Genomic DNA, 23,209 nt, shown 5'->3' with positions numbered 1-23,209 from the left:
TGCTTTGCGTGTGGGTGTGTCAGGGTGTTCCAGCCGTGACTTGTGAATACGGTACAATCCCATGAATATGGGTTACACACATTGTTCTGTCTGCATGCTGGCTTGCACAGTGTCCAACTCGGCGTGCGGCCTTTCTGCGATTTCTGTGCTAAATTCCATGAATCAGCACCAAAGAGTCTTGCCGTTCATGTAAACTTTGTTCTTGCTCCCTATAGCGCTCCTAGCTATTAGCATGGGGAGATGAGATTTTCTTTAAGAAGCATTACAAAACTTCACACCAGACACACAGTTAACATTTGATGTGGGTTATTTGTAAGCTACGCGGATTAACAGAAATGCAAATCTGCAGGTTCAGGAGACATCCTTCTCCAGGAAACTTCAATTGGTATCCTTCTCTAGAATCCATTACCATTCCCCCGTGGCATCTCTCTTGCAGCCTGGCACATCCAAACACACCTCACCTCCATTATATAAGTTTGATCTGTGTATTTGTTTTACAGTGGTGTACAGAGTTATTCAAACATGTTCATTCTTTCCCCCCTCCACTTGAGTCCAAATATGGTTTCTGTGCCTCCCTCAACTTAGGGGGTGAGAGGGGAAAAGGATATCCAGGGACACCCCAGGCTCTTTAAAAAGGATTAAGTGTACAACTTTTAATAGAATGGTGTAAAAGGTATACAATTCATTTTGGTGCATTTTTCACCTTTATTATCATATCGCTGTTACAGTAGTAGCATTGTGAGGTTGAGTATAAGGTTTAGAAACCACCAATCTCCCCTGTAACATTGCTGGGCAACAGTCCTTTCATCACAGTACTCAAATTGTTATTGGCCTCTAGTAGGCTGAACAGCTGAGACCGAACATTGCATTGAGCATTGAGTTGCCTTTGCAGCTATTAAAGACATTGGGACAGGCCAAATAAGAAGCGACAGTTGAAATATAGCATGCAAAAGGGGTGCACTACATACATTGTAGAAAAAAAAATCTGAGAGATTTAGAATTTGCCATTCTAATAAAGGGCATAGTAAATGTCTATGTGACAGTAAGTGGATTCAAATGTATTGTCATTTGTTTATAGTGTCAGGGCCAGAGAGAATAGTGGAACATTAAGCAACTCAATGGTATCACACGCCGCAGTTTACTGTCATTAGTTTTTAAGTAGCATATGAGGCTGTCCTGTGTGTCCAAATACGGAAAAGAGGCAGTAACAGATCAGAAGCAGCTTTACTGCAGTATATAGCACCCCCAAATTCTGACTTTGCAGTTTAAGTGAAGTATACACCTCCTGCATTTGGCTGGAGATGTATTTCTCCACCTTACCTTCACAAAATGGACGATATACCATGGACTCCATTAATTGGGATTTACACCACCAATCCTCTGCTCTTAAATAGCAGATGTACCACCAGACCATACTGAATGAATAGTAGATCCCTCTCTTAGATGATAGAATGTACCTATTTTGAGAAATCATGAGATAAGTATATTTTTCAAATAATTGTTTATAATGACTGTCTTGTCATCAAATACCTGCGAACTGTACAAAGATGTTTTAAAGTTATGTGTTGTTTACATATGTCCAAATAAAGAAATTGTTTATACTGTTGGAAAACCTGTGAACATGTATGTATTATAATAGGAAACCATGTTGTGGCTAAATATCTGAAAATGGATTATAGTCACAACCAATGTGAAACACGATTGAGTAGTGGATCACTTTACTTGTGTTAAATGATTTGATTGTATTGCTGTGTCAGATGCACTTGGGAGAAAAGGAGACAAGTGTGCTTAACTGTTTGTAATATGAAATTGAATGTTGTTTCGCCTATATGATGACTTACTTGGGGATGAAGTTATTTAGCAAACAGCATGGGCATATAGCAGTTGTATTCTGAACAGCATCTATAAAGCAACAATCTACACGGATCATTAGCAAATATGCAAATGGCAAAGGTGATTATTTTACCCAATCACCATTGCACTTCATGTGCTTTCAAAATATTGAGAGGTTTTGGCAGATGACAAATGATTTACAAGTACAAACGTGTGCACTGTTCACTATATTACAAATATGTGTACAATAGATGCGGTGTGCTGTTCTTTACACAGCATAGCTCATAGATAAGCACACATGCACAATACACAGGACGATCATGCTGCTGAAGAGGCACACTGAACACTGCACTAGGAGAAAGATATAAATATGTGTTTTAATGCATTATACAGCACACTTTCTGAGGAAAACTGGTCAGCAATCCAAGAATTCAATGCATGCAAGCCACCAACTCTGCACAGGAACATTAATGTTTTAATAAATGTAATGCTTCACTATTAAAAATGCCATGACACCATGAAAGCATGTCCAACAGGCTGCACAATGTAGACCAAAGAAGACATACCATGCCAAATTGAGACATACCTAGACTGGTTACACCAAAATGCCAGTCTAGCCAGGTAATTACACTTCGCAGGACTGCATTATCCGAAATGGCCAGTAAAAAAATCCAAGCCAAAGTAAATGCCAGTCTAGCCACTAATAACACATATGATGCCTGCTTAGCCTGGACATGGATGAACATTACGATTTAGTGCACAACCCCCAGCCCACTCCGCCTCCCCATATGTCCCTTCTCCCTCCAAACTCCTACCCCAAACCTCAAAATCATCTCATCGGCCCTAAATTACCCCCACGTCCCACTCCCTCATCCCAGTACATACATATGAGGCACCTTGCTTCTTAGGTAAGTAATGGGACGAGGAAGAGTGGGACTACGAGTAATAAACATTCTAGGTAACTAAGGTAGCCTGAAATCATTTCTTCAAGAAGTCAGAGTGACTTCGAAAACAATGTATTTCTTTTTTAAGTCTGAGGGAGGCCCCCCAGGGTATGTGGCGGTCACGCCCCTTGCACTGCAGTGGCTGTGGGGGACCCCGCTAAGCCAGTGTGATTTACTCTCTTAATGATATTGTGATGATCAACCAAAGTTGGAAGCTCTGATCACCCTTGATGAGGTCTTTGTCTATTTTGATAGCCTTAATGTCAGAAAAATTCCTTGACATTTGTAGATAAATTTCTCTGAAAATAAAGGTTTCTCCTGGCTTGGAGTCCCTACATTCCTAATCTTTTTATAAGGTTTTGATACTGGATGAAACACTGACCATTGCAATCTTAAAACCTGCAAATGGCAGTAAACGGTCATATTTCTCTGCTTTTCAATAATGCTTTAGTATTTTATGTTATAATTCATTTATACAACTCTCATCTGCCAGAAGTAGCTTCTTGGTGATGTCCACTCAATCCAATAAAGGCAGCATACGTGCACACCCAACCTGGGAAGAGGATGGATTCAAATCGAATGCAAAGGGAAAGATGAACAAGTTAGTTGATACCATTCCTGCATATAGGATCAGTAGTGACATGTCCTTATTGACCATTCTTGGTGTGGTTTGTTCACAGCGTTTGTTAAATGCTGATTCACACCCTAAAATATTATGACATTCTGCTACATTCAGAAGATTAGTTAGAAACAAGCTCCTGTTTTCGATCAACATGTAAAACAGCTGCTACCTATATGCTGTGATGTTGCCTTGATCAGGTGATGAAAATGTTTGTCTATTGGCAGTTGTACATACTATGATTTCAACAACAATGTCAAATATACAATTGTCACATTTTTGCATCCTATTAACCTGTAATACATTATGAAATGAAGCCATCCCGTCAGGCTTACATTTGCTGTAATCGCTAAGCCCTTGTACAATATAGTAGTTTCCTACATTTTAGAAATCAAAAGCTAGTTTGTCCACACATAGCTCTCAAGGTGGGTTGATGATGATTTTAATTGCTGTTGAAAACAAAGTGTGCTACTAAATGGCTATTTAAGGTCAATACAGCGCATCTTATGGCATGTGGATACATTGTCTATATTTATAAAACTGTACATTTGTAGGTTTGTGGCTGGGTTTGTGCCTTGATGAAGTGTTGTCCCTTGTCCAATTCCACACCGTTTCACCACTCTACACCACATTTTGCATAGTAACCTGTTAGGACACTCCGGACATTACTGGCTGTGTAACATTGGGACACCCCACCCCTTGGCCTGGATTTCAGCACCTTCACACATGAGAGAGTTGCCTGACATCAGCGAAACATCAAGGTGGACGTAGAAGGACCAGTTCTCGACCCTAGAATGCATGGTTTCTGAGACATTTGCACGGCACCACGCCAGGGCGAGGCAACAGGTGGGGAAAGAGCACTGAAGTTCCCAGTATGCAGCAGCGCGCCAACTCTTGCCTCCCCCCAACGTCTGTTCTGGGGTATGTCAGTGAGCCACACACGCCGGTTCTCAGTACAGTTCTTCAGAATGCAAAGCACAGCAAGCGATACGTGAATCGGAACAGTGACCTACAGGATTATCGATTTTCATCAATTGATGAGAGTGCTGTCATGTCTGTCCACAGAACTTGTTAGGAGAATGGGTACTTTTTGCTAGTATGTTCCAAAACCTTTCAGGCCATCATACTTCTATGCAGGTTATATATGTCAAGATGTTTGAGAAATACATGATTTTGAATGACAAAACATTTGCTAAAAACAAGATAACAAGACTAAATGATACCACTCTGAAAGCCATGTACTTAACATGAAATACCCACACCAAATGTGCACAATTCCTTACTATTTTTTCTTAGGAATGTGAAAGAGACTTAGAGAATTCTCAAACTGCTATATGTTTGTTATGATTCTCTTTAAATTCTGGCCAATTATCAAATGGTTTGATAGTGGTAGGTAGGGGAATATGTTTGTTTGTTTTTTGTTTACAAGTTCAGAACATGCATTGAAATATTTACTACACAATTCTATGTAACATTGATACAATAAATAGATAAAACAGTACATTATTTCAATTTAATTCCAACATTTTTCAACCAGCTTGATAACTGTGGTTATAATAATGCTTAGCCTGCTACAATAATTATGCCGGAAGGATGATCTCCTCTGAGTGTCCATCAGTCTTACACATTGAAATGTTGTTCTAATCAACCACTGCTTGCAACAGTTAATACGATGTCTCAACACAATTGTGGCACTGTCATCTATCCACAAAAAACTGATACTGTTTTGCTTCTGTGCCACCAGGTGCAACCCCCAAACTATGCTTCTAAGAAAACTACTTTCGGTACTCACCTGGCTTAACTACATAAATTAGTCGTTTACAAGTTGCTTATGCTATACCCTTGAGAATTGGCTTATGCCAATTAGATTTCATATTCATATGTGGGCAAAGGAAGAGAAAATGAATCACTTTCCATGCACAAAGCCACAAGAACTCAAGATAGAGGAGTTATCCCAATTTGTCCACCTACCCGCCAAAGACATGGATGGTAGGATCTGGCATACTAACTTGAGTAAAATAATTTTACATTGTAAGGTATAATTGAGACCGATAGAAGACTCAAACGCCAATGCCATTTACATTTTACAATATGTGAATGATAGTGTAGTTAAGAGAAAGGTATCAAATTCAAGTCCTACTTTCAGATCCTAGTAGGCCTTCATCACGCTTGTTTTGTCTGATTCCACAATGCCTGTGGGTTTATTCCCGAAACTATTTAGGCCTAATCAGGTGAGATAAAGAAAGACATTTCTATACCAATTGACCTTCATTTTTGGGTTAATGCCACATATCGCCTTGAACTGATCTTGACAGTGAACAGGATCTGACTTCCCTGAACCCAGTACATGAATGGTCTAAGCTTTATTTGTTTATTAGTTCCTTTACTATCCAGTTCATTGTGTAGTTGCAGTATAGGGTGGAAAGTGATCATGGTTAAAGAGGCTTCAACAATGGGTGTTTCGGATATTGAAAGAGGTGCTATTTTAAACAAACCCCATATTTCTGCACCATATATTTAACCCGACAATGTCATGAACATATAGGTTATTTTGGCAGAGAGCATCCCACATTTTCTTAGATTGATGCAAAATCTTGTAAGGTTATTGAAGGAGGACCAGTTGATTTTTAGCTCAATCCATATGCTGCATAGAATTGACATTTCCCGCAGTACATACGCCAAGTTAATTGTACAATGTAATCTATTAGGAACATATTCTTCAGTGGTGGACAGGAACCAATTTTCATGATTTTTCTTTTTTTGGGTATCAACCAAGATGCCAGAAACTTCATCATCTGATGGTGGCCATCAAATAAATTGTTAATACACTCCAGAGTCTCCAGTAAAACACTCTCAGAACAGCCTAGGCATCTCCAGAAGACAACACATATCTGAGTTTTGATGTGACAACAACTGGTTTGCCATTCAGGACAGAATACTCAAAACAGCCACCCTTACTTACAAATGCCTCAACAACTCATCCCCCAATACCTCAATGAAAAATTCACCAACACTAACTCTTCACGACCCACTGGGACCACCAATTCTGGCTGCCTAAGAGTCCCCAGGTTCAAATTGAAAAAAAAACAGGTGGCAGTAGCTTTCCCATCATGGTGGCATCTTAGGAATTCCCCACCCACCACCTTAAGAGCTGACCATTCCTTCTATAACTTCAGAAAAAAACACCACACTTTGGCTCACCTCTAAAGACCTCCCAACTTGTTAAATGTCCTCTACTAGGACCTCGCTAACAACGTCAGTGCCATTCCCATATCTGTGTATATTAGCTTGCACTATCAATGTATGCTTCAGTATGCCTAAGTATTATATTTTACTGTACCATAACATGTAATCCTCTTGCACTGTAACTAAGAAAATGCATATTCTTGTAACACCCCCATATACCTAAGGGTGAGGAGTACTTCATAAATAAACAAACAAACAAACAAACACACACACAAACATGACAAATGAACAAAACAAAGAACATCACACACAAGGCTGTACATAGCTTTTACATAGAAAGAAAAACAAGAGAAAAGAGATTCACACCCTTTTAATTCCATTGGCTGCATGAAGAAAATATGCAAGGAATTCAGTCTTTCACAGCCCCTTTATGTAAAGGCCCATAAAGGAACAGATACTAACTTAAACACAGAAAAGCTGTTCTCATCAAATTACAGTTCAAGCAGAGCCATGTTATTCACCCAATGATTTGCAAAGCATACTGTGTTTAACAAGTCTAATAAGTGGAACCCAGGGTTTAAGATGCATTTCAACATGTTAGATTCAAAGGCGCACTGTTTGAGAAGGAAAGCATATGCTTTTTCACACCTTCCCTGCACAGTCTAAGCGTTTTTACACGTGCAGTGATTTTAAGTTTCCAACCTTTCAACCAGCCTCACTTTTACTCAATGTGTATTAGAAATGCACTGATAAGCACAGACAAATAATTGGTGTCAGTGATTGTAATGCCCAACCAGACAAAGGAAAACATCCTGCACCAGTGTGTTGGTTCTAAAATATTGCGAGAGGTCCATGCATGTTTTTGAAGACTCCATGCTGTGCTAGGGTCACACACTAGGTTACCCAAGTTAATTAGGCCTATTTGTATGCATATATTGCAGGAACCAATACAGAAATTGTGCAGACACTTCTAAGGTTCCATGTGCAACTGCTTTCCAGTTGTGCATTTTGTTTGACAGTACCTTCCTAACTCTCATACACGGTGATAAATACAAAGATGCACTAAAACGGTTAAAATGGTGACATTTATACTGTTGGCTGGGCATGTTGGATAATGGGTACCAATCATCTGTGCTCAGACATCCAAAATCACCATACATGATGCCTGTTTCCTTACTAATTTGGGGGTTCTAAAACATTGTTTCCGACAGTCGTATGTTAGAGGTAGTAATGGCAGGCCATCATTTGGTATTTTGGGCACGGTTACTTTCAGGGGCCCATGCTCAAAGTAAGCCATAGTGTTCCATAAATCTACTGGTCATGTTCATACTAGCATTATTCTGGTTGAAAACCATCAAATACTTGAGCTCCCATGTCCTTCTTTGTTTGGTATTCCAGAGGCCACCTTTCAGTGCCATCACAGACAGGTCCAGCAGTTTGTGGCCATTGTGTTTAAAATATTGACCAACTGGTGTTTCTTGGATAAAGATGGTGTGTCTTTCCTAGCAATTCTCAACGACATGCTTTCCATGTGGGCATTTCTTGCACTGGATGTGGTAAACCACATTGGATGTTTTGCAATTGTATGCCCCGAGTATCTGTAATGTTTGGTTATGTGAAGCTGTTATAACTAATTCCTGTCAGATGTGTTGGGAGGTTTGGCATCTCATAGCATTGCATTAATCTATTCCCTTTCTTATTTGTGCTTAATTAGGTAGAAATATGCTTCTGAGGGCCCGTGTTTGAGAGAGTGAGAAGACATTTTAATGACATGCTGGGAAACTTGGTCCAAAGCCCCAATGATAATCTAAGAAATTTGAAGAGAGTAAAGGCACGCTTGATTAACACACTCATTTTGTCCTGATACCCTTAAACATTATGCCATTGTTCGAACAAGTTGTACAATGACCTTAGAAGAAAGGCTGAGACAGTGAAGAGATATCTGAATGTTTAGTATTGATGTCTGAAATAATCAGTCAACTCTCCTAGTGAATGTGTAATAAGGAGAGAACAAGTGAAGAGATATTTGAATTATAAGACATTAACTGAGGACATTTAAATAAAGACTGAAAAAGTAACCACTCTTTTGAATTGTGCAATAGGTATAGTATCCTATAGACCCCGTGTGCATCTAGGAAAACTGACCTGAGTGATTCATTGAGTACATGTAGCCCAAGCCACATAATGATTTGTAAAGGAATGAGGGACAGTAGCAAGAAGCCTGGCAGAGTCCACAGATCTGTCTGGATCCCTGTCAACATGCAGAAAGCGAACAACCGGTGAGTAGTCAGTGGAAGGCTGATAAAATGTGACAGAGTTCTTGGATCACGTTGATCTGAGCTGCACCCCAGATGTGTTTGCTACAGGCCATGGTGAGGGACTGTGGGTTTATGAGAATAACCATCTTTTAAGGGCTTTTTTGGAAGATCCAGTATGATTCTTCCGCTCTGAGGGTAGGTGGGAGTGAGTTCCAGTATTTGGCAACCAATACTGGAAATCAGGATCCTCCTACTTTGGTGCGTTTGAACTTCAGTTGGCTTAGCTTATGGACATTTTGGCCTCTGGTGGGCCTAGTGGATTGCACTTTGTTGTGGTTGTGTACTAGATACTGAGGGGCTGTATTAGAAATAGACTTGTGGGTAATAGAGAGGGTCTTGAACAGATTCTGGTCCTTAATGGCTAGCTAGTGGGCAATTCTCTGTGCGGCTGAGATGTGTTCAGAGCGTGGGATGTTTAGGGCCGAATGTAGAGCGTTGTTCTGGATAGTTTGGAGTCTTTTTAGGTTGTGGGTGGATGTGCCTGCGAAGAGGACATTGCAGTAGTCGAGCCTTGAGCCGATCACATCCCGGGAGATAGTTAAGCAGTTGTCCCTGGAGAGGAAAGGCCTAGTTGCATTGAGCAATTTGGTTGAATAGGCTGCGGCAGAAGATATTGCGCTTACTTGTCGGGTCATGGAGAGAGTAGCGTCAAGGTAGATGCATAATTTAGACAATTACATATCAAAGGTACATCTCATTGGGAAACTAAGCTCCTATTGAGATGTAATGATGCATTTGCGGCCAGTAGATTACTAAACAAGTTTTTATCTCCCGAGAGCAGTGTGCGTTCCTCATTGCCTTTTCTAAAGAGATGTATGTTGTTATGGTGTAAACGTTGCTAAATATCAGCTGCAATTATTGCCTGTCATTTCTGGTAAATGTAGGCAGTTTGAAAGAAGCATTGTCTAAAAACTGCCAATATGGTGACTATATTTTCCTTGGTTGACAAAGTTACAATCAGCGTACACAAATCTTATATTATAACATTACAGTCATCTTTTGCATGGAGTTAAGCGACAGCCACGTTCATTTTATTTAAAAGGATGTCTACTGTCACAAGGGAATGATTGTGGATGTGAATCCTTATTCAAATCTCGGTTAGTGATGGCTGTTGCAGATTCAAATCTGTCACAGTTCAGTCTGCAAACACATTTTAATGAACTATCTCCAAGAGTACATTACAATAGTCGAAGAGGCTAGTCACTAAGTGGCATACTGCATATTCACACGTGTCCAGGTTCACAAAGGCATACATCACGAAGAGCCATCAGACATTAAAATAGCAACCCTTATGAATTGCCTCGACCTTCATCAATAATAATGACTAAGGGACCGATTCATGGCATTTTTTTAACGATTAAAAGTGACTTTGCACCGCTGAAAAGTGACTTTGCACTGCCAACACAAACCCTGATTTATGAAACTGTGCAAAGTGTATTTTTGCAGTGCAAAGTCACTACAAAGTAATTTCTGCAGTACAAAATTACTTTGCACTGACTTTGCCTACACAAATACACTTTGCACAGGTCCATGAATCAGGGTTTGTATCGGCAGTGCAAAGTCACTTTGTACCATGCAAATAATTCCATGAATCGATCGGGCCCTTACAAGCTTTTAATCGTAGATACATACTTGGAAAGGTTCTCAAAAATCAGGAGTAGAAAGAGTGAAATGAAATAATACACGTTAAATGTTAGCAAGTTTCGAAAATGAAGCCAGCTATAACCATTCCAGGCTGGGTAGCCATCCAGGCATCTTGAATGTCTGGACAGGCAGATTTTAGTTAATAGGTTACTGTTAGAGGGCTGTAAAAGGAAGGGCTATGCTTTAACTTCAAAATGAAAATTCCCAACATGGTGAACACGGTTTTAATATTACTTTCATTCTTAACAGTAAACAACACAAGTAGTTTAACACAGTTTCAGATAGTTTCTGCTCACTTCAACCTCTGACAATACATTCTTTTGTTAAGGTATTGCTCAATTACCAGAACTGATTCTCATAAACCAATTCCAATGCAGTTGTGATTTTTTTGCCAAGACTTGCATTTCAGATAATATACTCACTGGACGGATTGATATTGTGTTCCTCCAACTGTAACATAACACAGAATCTAGATTTTCATATGTTTACTTAAACTAACTACAGATATTATGCTTAGATGGTAAACTACATTCGTTTTCTCTGCCACATGCAGTGAAAAATACGCATAGACTGTGCTGGTAATTTATTTCACGCAGAAATAAAGAGAGAATATTTCACTTTAAACCCCATTGGCTGCAGGATGCATAAGCATAGGATGCAGACATCGGACAGCCGCCTCATCCATATGGCAATTAATCCGGGTAAGTTAAGAGGGAGACCCTGTGGGACAAGTTAAGGGACTTAAAGTGTCCTAGCTGGATACAAGTATTGGTGAGCTTACACAGCAATAATAGTCCCAGGGTTCGACTTAGCAACGGGGGAGAGGCTACTGACCCCAGTCCCATTAATATGGGAGTAAAACGGGCTGTGTGGGTGCACCTATGTGCTATAATTTGTATATAGCTGATCTGTTATCCCGGATGGCTGCTAAATCAAACTGCCCCCCAAAACTGGGGAACACCCCTATTGTAGGCATGCTCTATGCGGACGACGTAATTTTGTTTGATCGTACGTTGTCTGGTGCAAAGAGCATGCTTGAGGAGTTGTCCCTATACTCGGCACAACTGGGGCTCACTATTAATCTGAGGAAAACTAGGATACTGGTAATAGCCAAAAGTGGCCCTTGTCGATCAGGGGTTGAGACTAGCATGGGGAGAATAAGTATTGATCATTCGTACCCATACTTGGGATTAGAATTTGACACACAACCCAACTACCAACTGATCAATTCGCAAAAAAAGAGGCAAGCAAAACTCCTCACATTGCAGGCATGTAAATTCGCCAAAGGAACAGCAGGGTTTAGTATTGCAGGGATTATTAGACTCTATCAGCAATGTTTTGTCCCCGCGATCTTGTATGGACTGGAGGCACTAGCCATAGAGATATGAACTGGCTCAATCTATTAGAGGGGCAGTATTGGTGTGCAGTATTAGGCTTGGGCCCGGCTTGTTCTGTTCAGTATCTCAGGTTGGAACTGGGTTTAACTTCGCTGACAGGCATGGCTTTACGAGCTCGAGGTGTGTTTTACCTGAAAGCCACCTCTTCCCCATCATGTAAACTGCTCAGTTTGGATGGTACCAATTATGTGCGTGAAAAGTCACCTCAAGGTGATAGCTATAAGCAGCTAAATGAGTCTCTCTTTGCTGAGATTGATTGGGCTCTTGACAAGAAGCGGCTAATGCCATTTATTCACCAAAAAAAATCCTTCATACAAAGAATAAACAGATGGGATTGGACACAGAATGACCTCAATCTTTCGACTCTCAAGGGGTACGAAACTGTAATGAACGTAATTCACAGATACAGAAAACCTCAGCCATACTTGATATTATGCCCCGATCCGGTGGTACGGCAATTTATGCTAAGGCTGCGGATGAATCAGCTTCAGGTGTTAGCGGTTACCGGGCCGCGGTTCATTATTTTATTAAAGGATAGGTGTTGTCGTATCTTTGTGAAGGGTGGACATCTAGAAACTACGAGGCACATTTTGACATTGTACCCCTGTTTGGGTCCATTGTATATGTGCCTGCAGGGTAAATTGACCATCAAGGGTGAGTCCTTTTGGGACACTGTCTAAACTCGGACTCAATTAGGACCCAGCTGGCATTATATAGGGTTTGGGTTAAAGTTAAAAGCATATTGGCCAACCAGCCGGCCTAGTGGGTTTTTGAGTGGCCTGTTTAGGCACTAGCTCCCAGCACTTAGCCTGTCGCTTGAGGCCCAACCATTATGAACGTCATTGGTTACCCTGTGCCGTGGAATGTGTATATTGGGAATAGGTATTTTATGTGTTGGGCTATATATGACACATTTGGAAAATGCTCCATATTATTTTGTACTGGATCATCCCCTGTATGTGTATATATATATTTTACTTTTATACAATATTATAACATTTTATATTTAATGCTTTTGATCGTATGTTGTATTAAGGTATGTACTCGTATAGTTTGTGTAAAGTTCAAATTTGAACTAATTCACAATAAATGTATTATTATATTATTAATCCGGGTAACAGGACAGACACATAATGATACAATTTGCAATGCTAGCGGAAGATGTTATTCACACAACACCGGCGCACGTAATATGTCAACACATCTAGTATTCTTAATATCAAGACCAAGTATGCATGAAAAGATAGTCATGGTACCTAATGACACATCTAAAGATGTCGCCTGGTATTTATCTCACACAGAATCTAAAATACATTCTATGTATACTTACAATTACATTGTTTGCAACCATGCATCAGTTTTTCTAAAATAATTGTCTGAATCTCGCAGGCAGACACATTCATGTAATTACCTGCAGTAATTGCAATGCCCAATTAAGCTTAAGAATGGTACATTACATGCAATGTTGACACTAAAACATTGCATCAGAGATAAGTGTATGTTTTGCAGCTTCTGAAGTGCATGGGCCATTTGATTAGTTAAATTCACTTACCTGTGCTTGCTGGCTTTCATATAATGTACCCAATGCAAATGTCATCTCACTGTTCCTCTTGCTCAATAATGGCTTACTGGCTTGCATGCTGTGTGGCCCATCATCTAATGGAAAAGTATATGGGACTTTGAAAGGAAATGCATTTTACCATGTCAGCATTCACATTTCAGTTAATAAAATTAAAGGTATCAAAACCTGGATTTTGAGATACATTCTAATATTGAATATGTAGAAATTCAGAAGGGCTTAAATGCTATTGGCCAAATATAGAACAATATATTTAAAAGAGAGTTGCATATTACTATATGTGTGTAATCAGTGATTTATCATTGATGCCTGCATGTCCACCTATCTCCGATTCAGGGGAAGGCATGGTTATGTAACTGTGGTTTGGTGACATATTGTGTAGGGCTGACCTGTTTGAAGGATTTACATTTTTAATTTCTGACAGGTCTTGATGTTACTCTGTACTTAGAATTTTGCACCAAGGCCCATCATTCAACACAGATTTGTTTTATTGTTTAGGGGATGCAAACTCTATAATGCTAAATGCTTTTCATGATGAAATCATTGGCTCCTTTTCAGTGTGTGTTGTGCTATATTTAAACATGTAAAGCACATTTTAAGCATTTTGTTTTAATGGACTCATGACAATTAACATCCCTGGCAACCCAGCAACTAAGTCCATATAGGAAAGTTCTCCACTGCCTTCTCTACATTCTGAACCTCACACAGCTCACAGGAAAGGTAATATCCTCAAACTTATCACCACCCTTCCCAACCTCCATCACAGCTGTTAAGTCCCGCTTGAGTGGTGAAACCATTTGGCAATCCTCTTTGTCATTAATTACACTACCCCAGTAAAGCACACCCAACGGGAAAACCAGCAAACACGCAAACAAACATTTAGGAACTTTCCAGTGGAAGCTCTCACAGAAGACCTCACTAACCTTCAACTCACATGGGATGATTTATCTTAGATGAACTAGGACTGTGACTAACTTCTTAAATACTTTATCACCTTCCTTGTCTTGGTTAAACAGCACACTCTCAACTCTAAACATTCTGCAACCTGGTACACCCAAGAAGTCAACCTCTACAAAAGTACCAATGGATGGCATTAAAGATTGTGTAACAATCCCTCAGCACATCCAACTTTGCCCTGCTCAAGGAACCTTGCACTACATGCAGACAGCTGATCACCACTGCTATGGCCAACTAGTACCAAGTCTCCATTGCCAAGGCCAACAAAGAAAGTAGCACCCTCTTTAAGATCATAAAGCATTGCATCATCCCTCTCCCCTACCCACATGTTCCACACTCCATTGAAAAAATCCCATCATGAACTCTTTTTTTCCTCAACAAGATCAGCAAGATCCTGCAGCACATACACACCAACATCACAACTGAAAGCACACCACACATCTCAGCTCACAAAACGGATACTAACTTGAAAGCTGTCAAGGCATTTGCCATTGAAGACCCGACTGCCACTCTTGTACCCATAAAGGCCACATTCTATGCTGATGACATCCTCCCTGACACTGTACTCAAGATAATTCAACTGAATCACTCATCGCTAACTAACAGCCATCCACAGCACCTTCAATCAAGATAGCTTTCCCTTGACCCTCAAGACCAAACAAAATCTCCCACATCTCAGAAAACACTGAAACACTCCAACAACCTCACTAACCAGTGCCTCATCACCCATCTTCCCTCCCTAGGTAAGATCATTCAGATACCAAAATGTCTCAAGAACTATTTGCTGCACAGAAACAGCTACTGCCAAGGTGATAGACAATGCTCTTAACATGCTCAATATTGGCCCTCATTTCCTTTTTGTTCTCCTCAACCTCTCAGTTGTGTTCAACCCAGTAAACCACATAACATTCACTGACATGGTACGTTGCTGATTGGGAATCTGCAAGACCTCTGCTGATTCAAATCCGATCACGCTGTTCCCACCAATGCATTCAGATAGATTCCTCCAGATCACCAACTTTGCCCTGAAGAGTCCTGCAAGAATCCATTCTCTCCCCCTTGATTTAAAATGTACATGGACATGCACAGATCTCTCATAGCTATACACGACATCCATATCCACCAACGTACAGATGACAATCTGCTCTATCTCAGGATATCTTCCATCGAAGACATCCCCGGTCTCAAGAATTGCCTCACATTGATCTAGTCTCATTTCATTTCATTTATCTTTATTTCAACAAACCGTGATAAAAGTATCATAAGAACATAACACCAATATCAGCAATTCATCACTGTAATGTGTCTGTTATGAATTTTGGCATTGCAGGGCACAAGAATAAAACATGTTTGGAGGGTTTCAGGACTTGGTTTGCATGCTCTACCGAGATCCAAGCAGTCTCAATTTGTGTTCTCGGCCAGGACAGCAGAAGAAAAGATGCCCATTTTTAATTTCGCTAAAAGACTTCTGACAGAATAGTTATTTACATGGTCATGGTACTGATCATAGAAAGGATATGTTTTGATGTCCAAATAGTTTAAAAAAACGAAAACTGTATTAATACACGCAAGATTGTCAATTCATCTTCCCCGATTTCATACACACCAGTTTTAAAAAAACGAAAACTGTATTAATACACGCAAGATTGTCAATTCATCTTCCCCGATTTCATACACACCAGTTTTAACATCTTTAAACCAGGGGGTATGTGCAGATTCTGTTTGATTTTTAAGGACAAGCGGTGCATCTTTATACATTATTAATGCATTTCTAGTGTTTAATTTAAGCCAGTAGAAGGTCCCCCTTAGTACAAGTGGTTCGATCAGTGACCATCCTAACTCGTGATGGACATTGACATTTAGTGCAAAAATGGGAAACCCCAACAATTGCTTTAAAAATGTATTTTCACTCACCATTAAATTTCTGCACCAGATGTATATGCTTGTCTGGCTTTGGGTTTATACAGCTTGGTTCTGGCTTTATTTACCTTCCCTCTACATTTTAATACTGCAGAAATATTTGTGTTTAAAATGAAATCTGATTTGATGCATTGATGCATTGATCCTGCCAATCTCCCTTTCTGTTCGATCTTAGACCCACTTAATCAAAGAAATTTCCTTCATCAATTATACAATCGATAATGCTTAAAAAGTGAAGCGCTTAACCTTCTGTTTAGCCCACAGCAGATCATACATTTAGTTTTATTATAATTTATAATACGGCACACATCTGCAAAATGCTTAGTTTGTTTCCTGAGCCTCTGTTTTGCTTTTATAATTTAAATTGAATCATCTGCACATAATAAAATACCTATTGTTTGATTAATCAAACACGGGGCATTCCCCACAACATCTAACTAACTCTGAGCTATGTCATTAATACATTAATAAATTAAAGCAGGTGCAGATAAAACCCATCCTTGTCGTACCCGGTTTTAAATGGGTAGGGGTTTTATTTGTTTCCTTTTTCGCTGCTTTACCACAGTTTACCTTGGCAGTATTATCTCTGTAGAGAAGCAGTATGGCTTTAAAAAAATCATTTTTTTATGGTACACTAAGGTATGCCCTAAGATGTTTTTAAGTCAATACAACAAAAACAAAAATCAGTTTTCCTTAAAAGAACAAATATAGCAATCATTAAAACAAAGTCTAAACAACGGATTATTAGATCTCATTCCCATGCCTCCAAATGACCTAGAAAGACTTTACCAAAACAATTTCCGACAGTATCCAGGCAGGAGTTATGATGATAGTTAGCTGGGTCGTCCCTTTCCCCTTTTTTATAAGATGGAATAATCTCTGCATTGTTCCATGACAATGGTGTTTTGGTAGTAGTGATAATTAAATTAAAACATGTTGTAAAATAGAGATCCCAGATTGTTATCTCACTTTGGTGAAGATCAATGGGCATGCCATCTGGGCCAGGAGCTTTTTCTGATTTTGGGCTATTAATAACATTCTCAATTGAAGGTATAATAAACATTAGACATGCACTGACACTGCTTACATCAGGTGTAATTGCTCCCACTTTTAAATGCTCTCTCGTTCGTGATACAGTTTGGAAAAAATAATCAAGCCAAATAGAGTCATGAATGCTGTAATGTAGGTGGTTGCAATATCCCCCAGCCCCTTATTTAAAGCACTTTGAGTAATATTTTACTCCAAACGTTATTTTTTACCTCAATATGAATTCCTTATATCCAAGCCGGACCAGTGACAGTTGAGTACTATCCCTCTTTCCAGGTATCTTTATCAATGTTAACAATCTAATTTTGCATGATGTACATTCTTTGTCATACCTAGAGTTCTTATCAAAGGTCTGTTTATGAATCTCAACTCATGATTTTGCAAATCGTTTGGCAAGACATTGTGATATCTTGGATGTAGAGCCCGCCATTGATTATACATTTACCCAGTTATACAAAAATGTATTTTATAAGGTAGGTAGGCAGTAAGATTTCAAACAACTTTGACAGTACAACATCTGAATCTATTTTATCCATTTCATTGGTTTCTAGTTGTAAGAGCATTGTACTCCATTAACATGTATTAGTTGTGGTTGTTCAATACTAGGCACATAGGGCATTTTCAAAACAGTACATAATGCACTGTGAATGCTCTCTGGACATGGTATGACTTCAAATGATTTAATAAGATATGAGGATGAGACTCTTAAAACATAAGTAATACAGCTTATTAAAGCTTAATAAACCCCACCACTGTATGTGGGTCTTGCTGGAGTATCATCTGAAAAACCTGCAATTTGGCACTCTCATCCCAGTTCTAAGGTTCCATCATACCTGGGCTACATCTGATCCGAAACAATATACTTTTGGGGGTTTTAGAATCTTTGTGTCCAGAATATTTTGGGCTAATTCCTCTTTGTCAGAAATTTTGTTCAGAACGTGAAGAGGTTCAAACTGGACATTTAGGTTGCCCAGAATCAGGCAAGTCACCTCACCATTTTTCGTATACAACCTGGTCCTTTTTTTGGAAATATTTTCTGCTGCATGCAAAATAGTCATACTTGGAGCTTTCCAATGTCTGTTGTAAATGTTAACAATTATTGGGTGAAGTTGTGCTAATACTTCAAGTGTAACAGCTATAAAATTACTGGATTCATTCTTCAGGTGGTGATTTTTTGGGATGTATCTGCCCTTATCCAAAAACAAGTGTTCCACTGGTTCGACCATTTGCACCCGTTGTGGCTAAAGGATGAACATTTACGTAGCCTTCCAAAATAACTGCCTTTGGCACCCAGGTCTCTTGTAGACAGATACTATGATTGTTACCTAATATAATCTGCCCAATTCTTGTCATCCACCTCATTTGGGAAGCCAGCAATGTTCCAAGATTTGCTCTTTAGATTGGGAGCAGCAGGTCTTGTAGCATAGTTATTATAGGGAGGGGACACTATTGCCTCATTGTGGCACGATGTTGTCAGTCCACTTTTTCAGAGATGTTGGATGTCCTCTCCAATCTGGATCAGGCAATACCCTCCTAGAAGACCTGCATTGGCCAAATTGGTACACCTAAGATGTGCCCCACATGCTACAGCATGACTCATCAAAGCAGTCTGCAAATTCTGCCACATCAACTCAACCCTCATCGTACTTTATTGATCCCAATACAAGCACATATCTTCAAATTCTACTACTTCATATGAAGGGATTTTGCCATCAAGTACCAATCTACCTCCCTGAAAAGCTCAGCATCGGTGGATGCCTATGATCCACCAGAAGATAGGACATGTGCAAGTTTGAACAATCCCTCTGCAGGAAGGACAGTAGCACATGTCTGGCCTTTTCTTCCTACACCCCTAGATTCTTGAATCTCCTCCCAATCACCACCAATTTCACTCTCTCACTTCTACACTTCAGGAAGGAGTTCAGGACCCTCCTCTTCATGGAATTCCTTTCTCACATCCGTGAGGATCTGCTCTCGAACCTTGACTCTAACATTCCATGTGTTCTCATTTTGCTTGATCTCTCTTCTGCCTTTGATACTGTCAACCGTACCATCCTGCTCAACCGTCTCCGTGATAACCTGGTATCACTGGTCAGGCTCTGGCTTGGCTGACCTCTTTCCTCTCAAATCGACCCTCCCATGTCCAACTGGGGTCTTTCCTGTCTTTTTCTCTACCTGTGGTGTCCCCCAGGGCTCTAACCTCTCTCCCTGGCTGTTCAACCAGTATCTGGCACTTCTCGCCCACCGCATCGCTGCTCTCTGCCCCAACTTTCAGTGCTATGCGGATGATACTCAGCTCATTTTCAGGCTACCCTCAGCCTCCTCTTCTCCTTCCCTCATCTCTGACTGTCTTTCTGCTAACAGGAATGGTGTGCCGCCAACAACCTCTGCCTTAATGCCCGTAAGACCGAGATTCTACTCATCGGCAAACCCACTCCCTCCTTCCCTGCAGCTCTCTGGCCGGCCTCTCTTGGCGCTCTTCCTGCTCCTACCTGCAAGGCAAAAAACCTCGGGGTCATCTTCGACTCCACACTCTCCTTCTCTCCTCACATTTCTGACATTTCTAAGAAGTCACACTACCAGCTGCTCCTCCTCAGAGGTATCCTTCCTTTCCTCTCCTTCCCCCAGAAGCTCACTGTCTCCAGAGCCCTGGTTCTCTTGAAGCTGGACTACTATAACAGCCTCTATCTAAATCTGCCTGCCTCTACTCTCCGCCCTCTGCAACTCATCCAGAACAGGACTGCAAGACTTGTCCTTGGCCTCAAGCCCCGGGACCGTATCTCTCCAGGACTGAAATCGCTACACTGGCTCCCTGTGGCTGCGAGGATTAAGTTCAAAACCCTCTGCATTGTCCACAAGGCCTTCTGGGGCCTGGGGCCAAATTACCTTCAACTCTCCCTTCCTAAATATCTTCCTTCTCGAGCACTTCGCTCTTCCGCCTCCAAATCCCTCCGGGTCAGCCGCTACTCCAAGCAATGAGTTGGGGGGAGATCTCTCTCCGCAGCTGGGGCCTCCCTCTGGAACAGCCGTCCTGCCTCCCTGAAACTTGAGGAGAACCATCTCCGGTTCCGGAAGCACCTCAAAACATTCCTCATTGCTTCTGCTTTCTCTCTCCCTCTCCCCTGCTAAATCACAGAAACTGTACTGAATCAGCAACTGGGCCACTCACCAATCTCGGTCCATGGCCCAGCCACTCTCCCCTGCACTGCCTTCCTGGCAACCCTTGCACTGCCGGACTGTCTCTGTATCCCCACAGCCCCCCTTCCCAGCACTTGTCTGCACTTATCTTGCACTTGCCACCAGCTGGCCCTTATTATTTATCTTGTTCATTACTAACCCTGTACTGCACTTTCCCCTCTCCCTTTCCCCCTTGCACTTTTCCCGTCCCCCCTACCCATGCACTTGTGCGATCTGAATGACACCTAGCCTAGTAAGATCGTTGTCTGTCTCCCCTTGTTCCCCCCTCCCTCCCTCGTCGTGCCTTCAAACACTTGTGTATAGGCGCGTTACAAATGCCATATCATATCATATCATTAAACCTAGGTCTTTATCCGATCTACTCGATACCTAACTTGGCTGATCTTCTCCCTCCTGTTTCTTCCCGTACTTCCTTGTAGGTCCCGTGCTGCCAAAATGCCAACCCAGCACCTCCCCCATTGAAATCCATGTATGTGTGTGGGTATTTCACATACTGCCACTTTTTAAGGATATTTTGTACTAATGAAACAGAAGAGGTTCTTCTGGAAGGTATACCTTAGATAAGGGTGCTGGCATGTATTTGCCAATGTTTCTGGTTAGATTCTAACTGAATAGGAATTCGTCATTTGCCATTGTGTGTGGCCATAATTAAGTCAAATGCTTCTTTGCAGAGCAGAATTTGGTGAAGATAAGGTAGTTTAACTGGTTTCTCAGAAGGAAGCTAAGCATAGTTTTGGGAACGTACTCACTCCTTGTGCTCTTTCTCTCGGATTTTGTTTTGTCTTTTGAATTTCAGATAGATCATTTTATATAGGGCATCTGATCTCTTCACATGGGCCTACCATTCAATATTGTATCAATTTCAAACACAAATAGCTGTTTTGTCCTGTAATTGGCTCTTGAACATCATCGCGTTTCATCAATTCATGGTACATAATGAATTTAAATAATGTGTATACGGTTGGATACACCATATTAGACCATATCCCCTGCTGATTACTTAATTCATGCAAACAAAAACTTTTTTTTAAGTCGAAAAATCAGAGTTCAGTATGCGTTTTTTAATATATATAACGTTTTCACTGCTGTAGGTATAATACGTTACTATGGCATTAGGTTGCAGGGAAAACACATGTATTTTCTGACAACTGTGCAATGACACATGAATGACAACTAAGGAATTGAATCAATGCGAAGATTGGCATTCAGATAAGGCATTTGTTAGTAGAAAAATGTAACATGATTATTCCAAATATTTCCTGAAAATGAATGCCAAGCTCAACATCTCTTTTTCTTCCCTTGTCATGCATGTCAGTCATTTTAATTAAAATGTCAGAATGTGCTTTCTTTGGAAATGCTTTTACTTTTTGCAGCCCTTTGGAAGCTATTACTGACATTCAAAGTAAGGTTCTAATTCACAGAGCGTTTTCCAAAGGGGCTTGCCATTAAAAAATACTTCTGTGAATTGGGGCCTATGACTCTTAAATTGTCTGTGATTAAAATGTCCATTCTAATTTGCCTTATTTGTCATTTTCCCCTAACAGAAGTTGCTCAGTTGAGCCTTCCCGAGGATCAGAAAATAAGTGTGACCACAGCCTCAGTGGGTCAAAGTGCGGTGCTAATATGCACCATTCAAGGAGACCTCCGCCCACCGATCATCTGGAAAAGGAACAACGTGGTTCTGAACAGTTTGGATTTGGAGGATATCAACGTAAGTTCAGTGACACTTGTCTCACAGAATATCTTGATTGTGGGAGACTTGTTTACATTGTGAATGCTTTTGGCAGATTGTTAGCATTGTCAACACAACACTATTCCAAATGCGTTAGACAAGCTAGTACTTCAGTTTAACAATCTAAGAAATAGATATTTCACTAAATGCATCCATTTAAATAACGTGTAAAGGGATGCGAGACTGGCTCTGACAGACCGATACGGCAATGCCTGAAGTGCGGGCCCAACATGCTTGTGTGGGCCTGGGTTCTTTTTGGTTCAAATTGGGCCCGTTATTTAGCTGAAGTGGGCCAGCTTCACGAGTTACTTCATTGTGCAGCTGCTAGTTTTGACGGTCCTGTGTCTAAATACCACCTCGACCATTCAACAGCTGTGATGAGGATGATGATTTTAGGGGTTTTCACCCACTTAACCCTAATCCCCTTGGAGCTGCTCACCAATCTGCCCCTCCTCACCCCCACCTTATCCCACACTGACAGGATTTCCTCTGCATGGGGAGGATTGGGGTGTCCTTCATACCCACTTCACAAACATTGCACTCATCCCCCACTAACTGCGGTCGACTGGCCCTTAGGGAACTCTGGAGATTTACCGGTAGGCCTCTGCACACTCTGGGCCTCTTTTGTGTGCTAACCTATGTTATTGCCAAATCTTTCTCATTGGAAAAGGTTTGGGCTTGCTGAAAATGTGTAATATGGGGCCACTTTGAACATTATTTCCATGGCCTCTTTTGGTTCCCAGTCCACCCCTGCCCACTAATCTTCCCAAATTCACATACTTACCTGGTCCCCCGCACCTGCGACATCCCTCTTGCTGGCCGTGCCTGTTAGCCC

General features: G+C 40.8%; 1 protein-coding gene across 4 annotated transcripts in view; it reads left to right on the top strand.

Moving 5' to 3' along the window:
• Nucleotides 1–23,209, top strand: part of FSTL5 (follistatin like 5) — a 3,721,575-nt gene that overhangs the window by 2,468,658 nt on the left and 1,229,708 nt on the right. For all 4 annotated transcript variants that reach the window (XM_069631359.1, XM_069631360.1, XM_069631358.1 and 1 more), the window contains exon 7: nucleotides 22,187–22,353. In XM_069631359.1, the coding sequence (XP_069487460.1) occupies nucleotides 22,187–22,353 (167 nt within the window). The remainder of the gene's footprint in view (nucleotides 1–22,186; nucleotides 22,354–23,209) is intronic.

This window comes from Ambystoma mexicanum, chromosome 6q (assembly GCF_040938575.1).
Source record: "Ambystoma mexicanum isolate Mex_15411 chromosome 6q, UKY_AmexF1_1, whole genome shotgun sequence".
Lineage (NCBI taxonomy): Eukaryota > Metazoa > Chordata > Amphibia > Caudata > Ambystomatidae > Ambystoma > Ambystoma mexicanum.
This window is presented reverse-complemented; position numbering and strand designations above follow the sequence as displayed.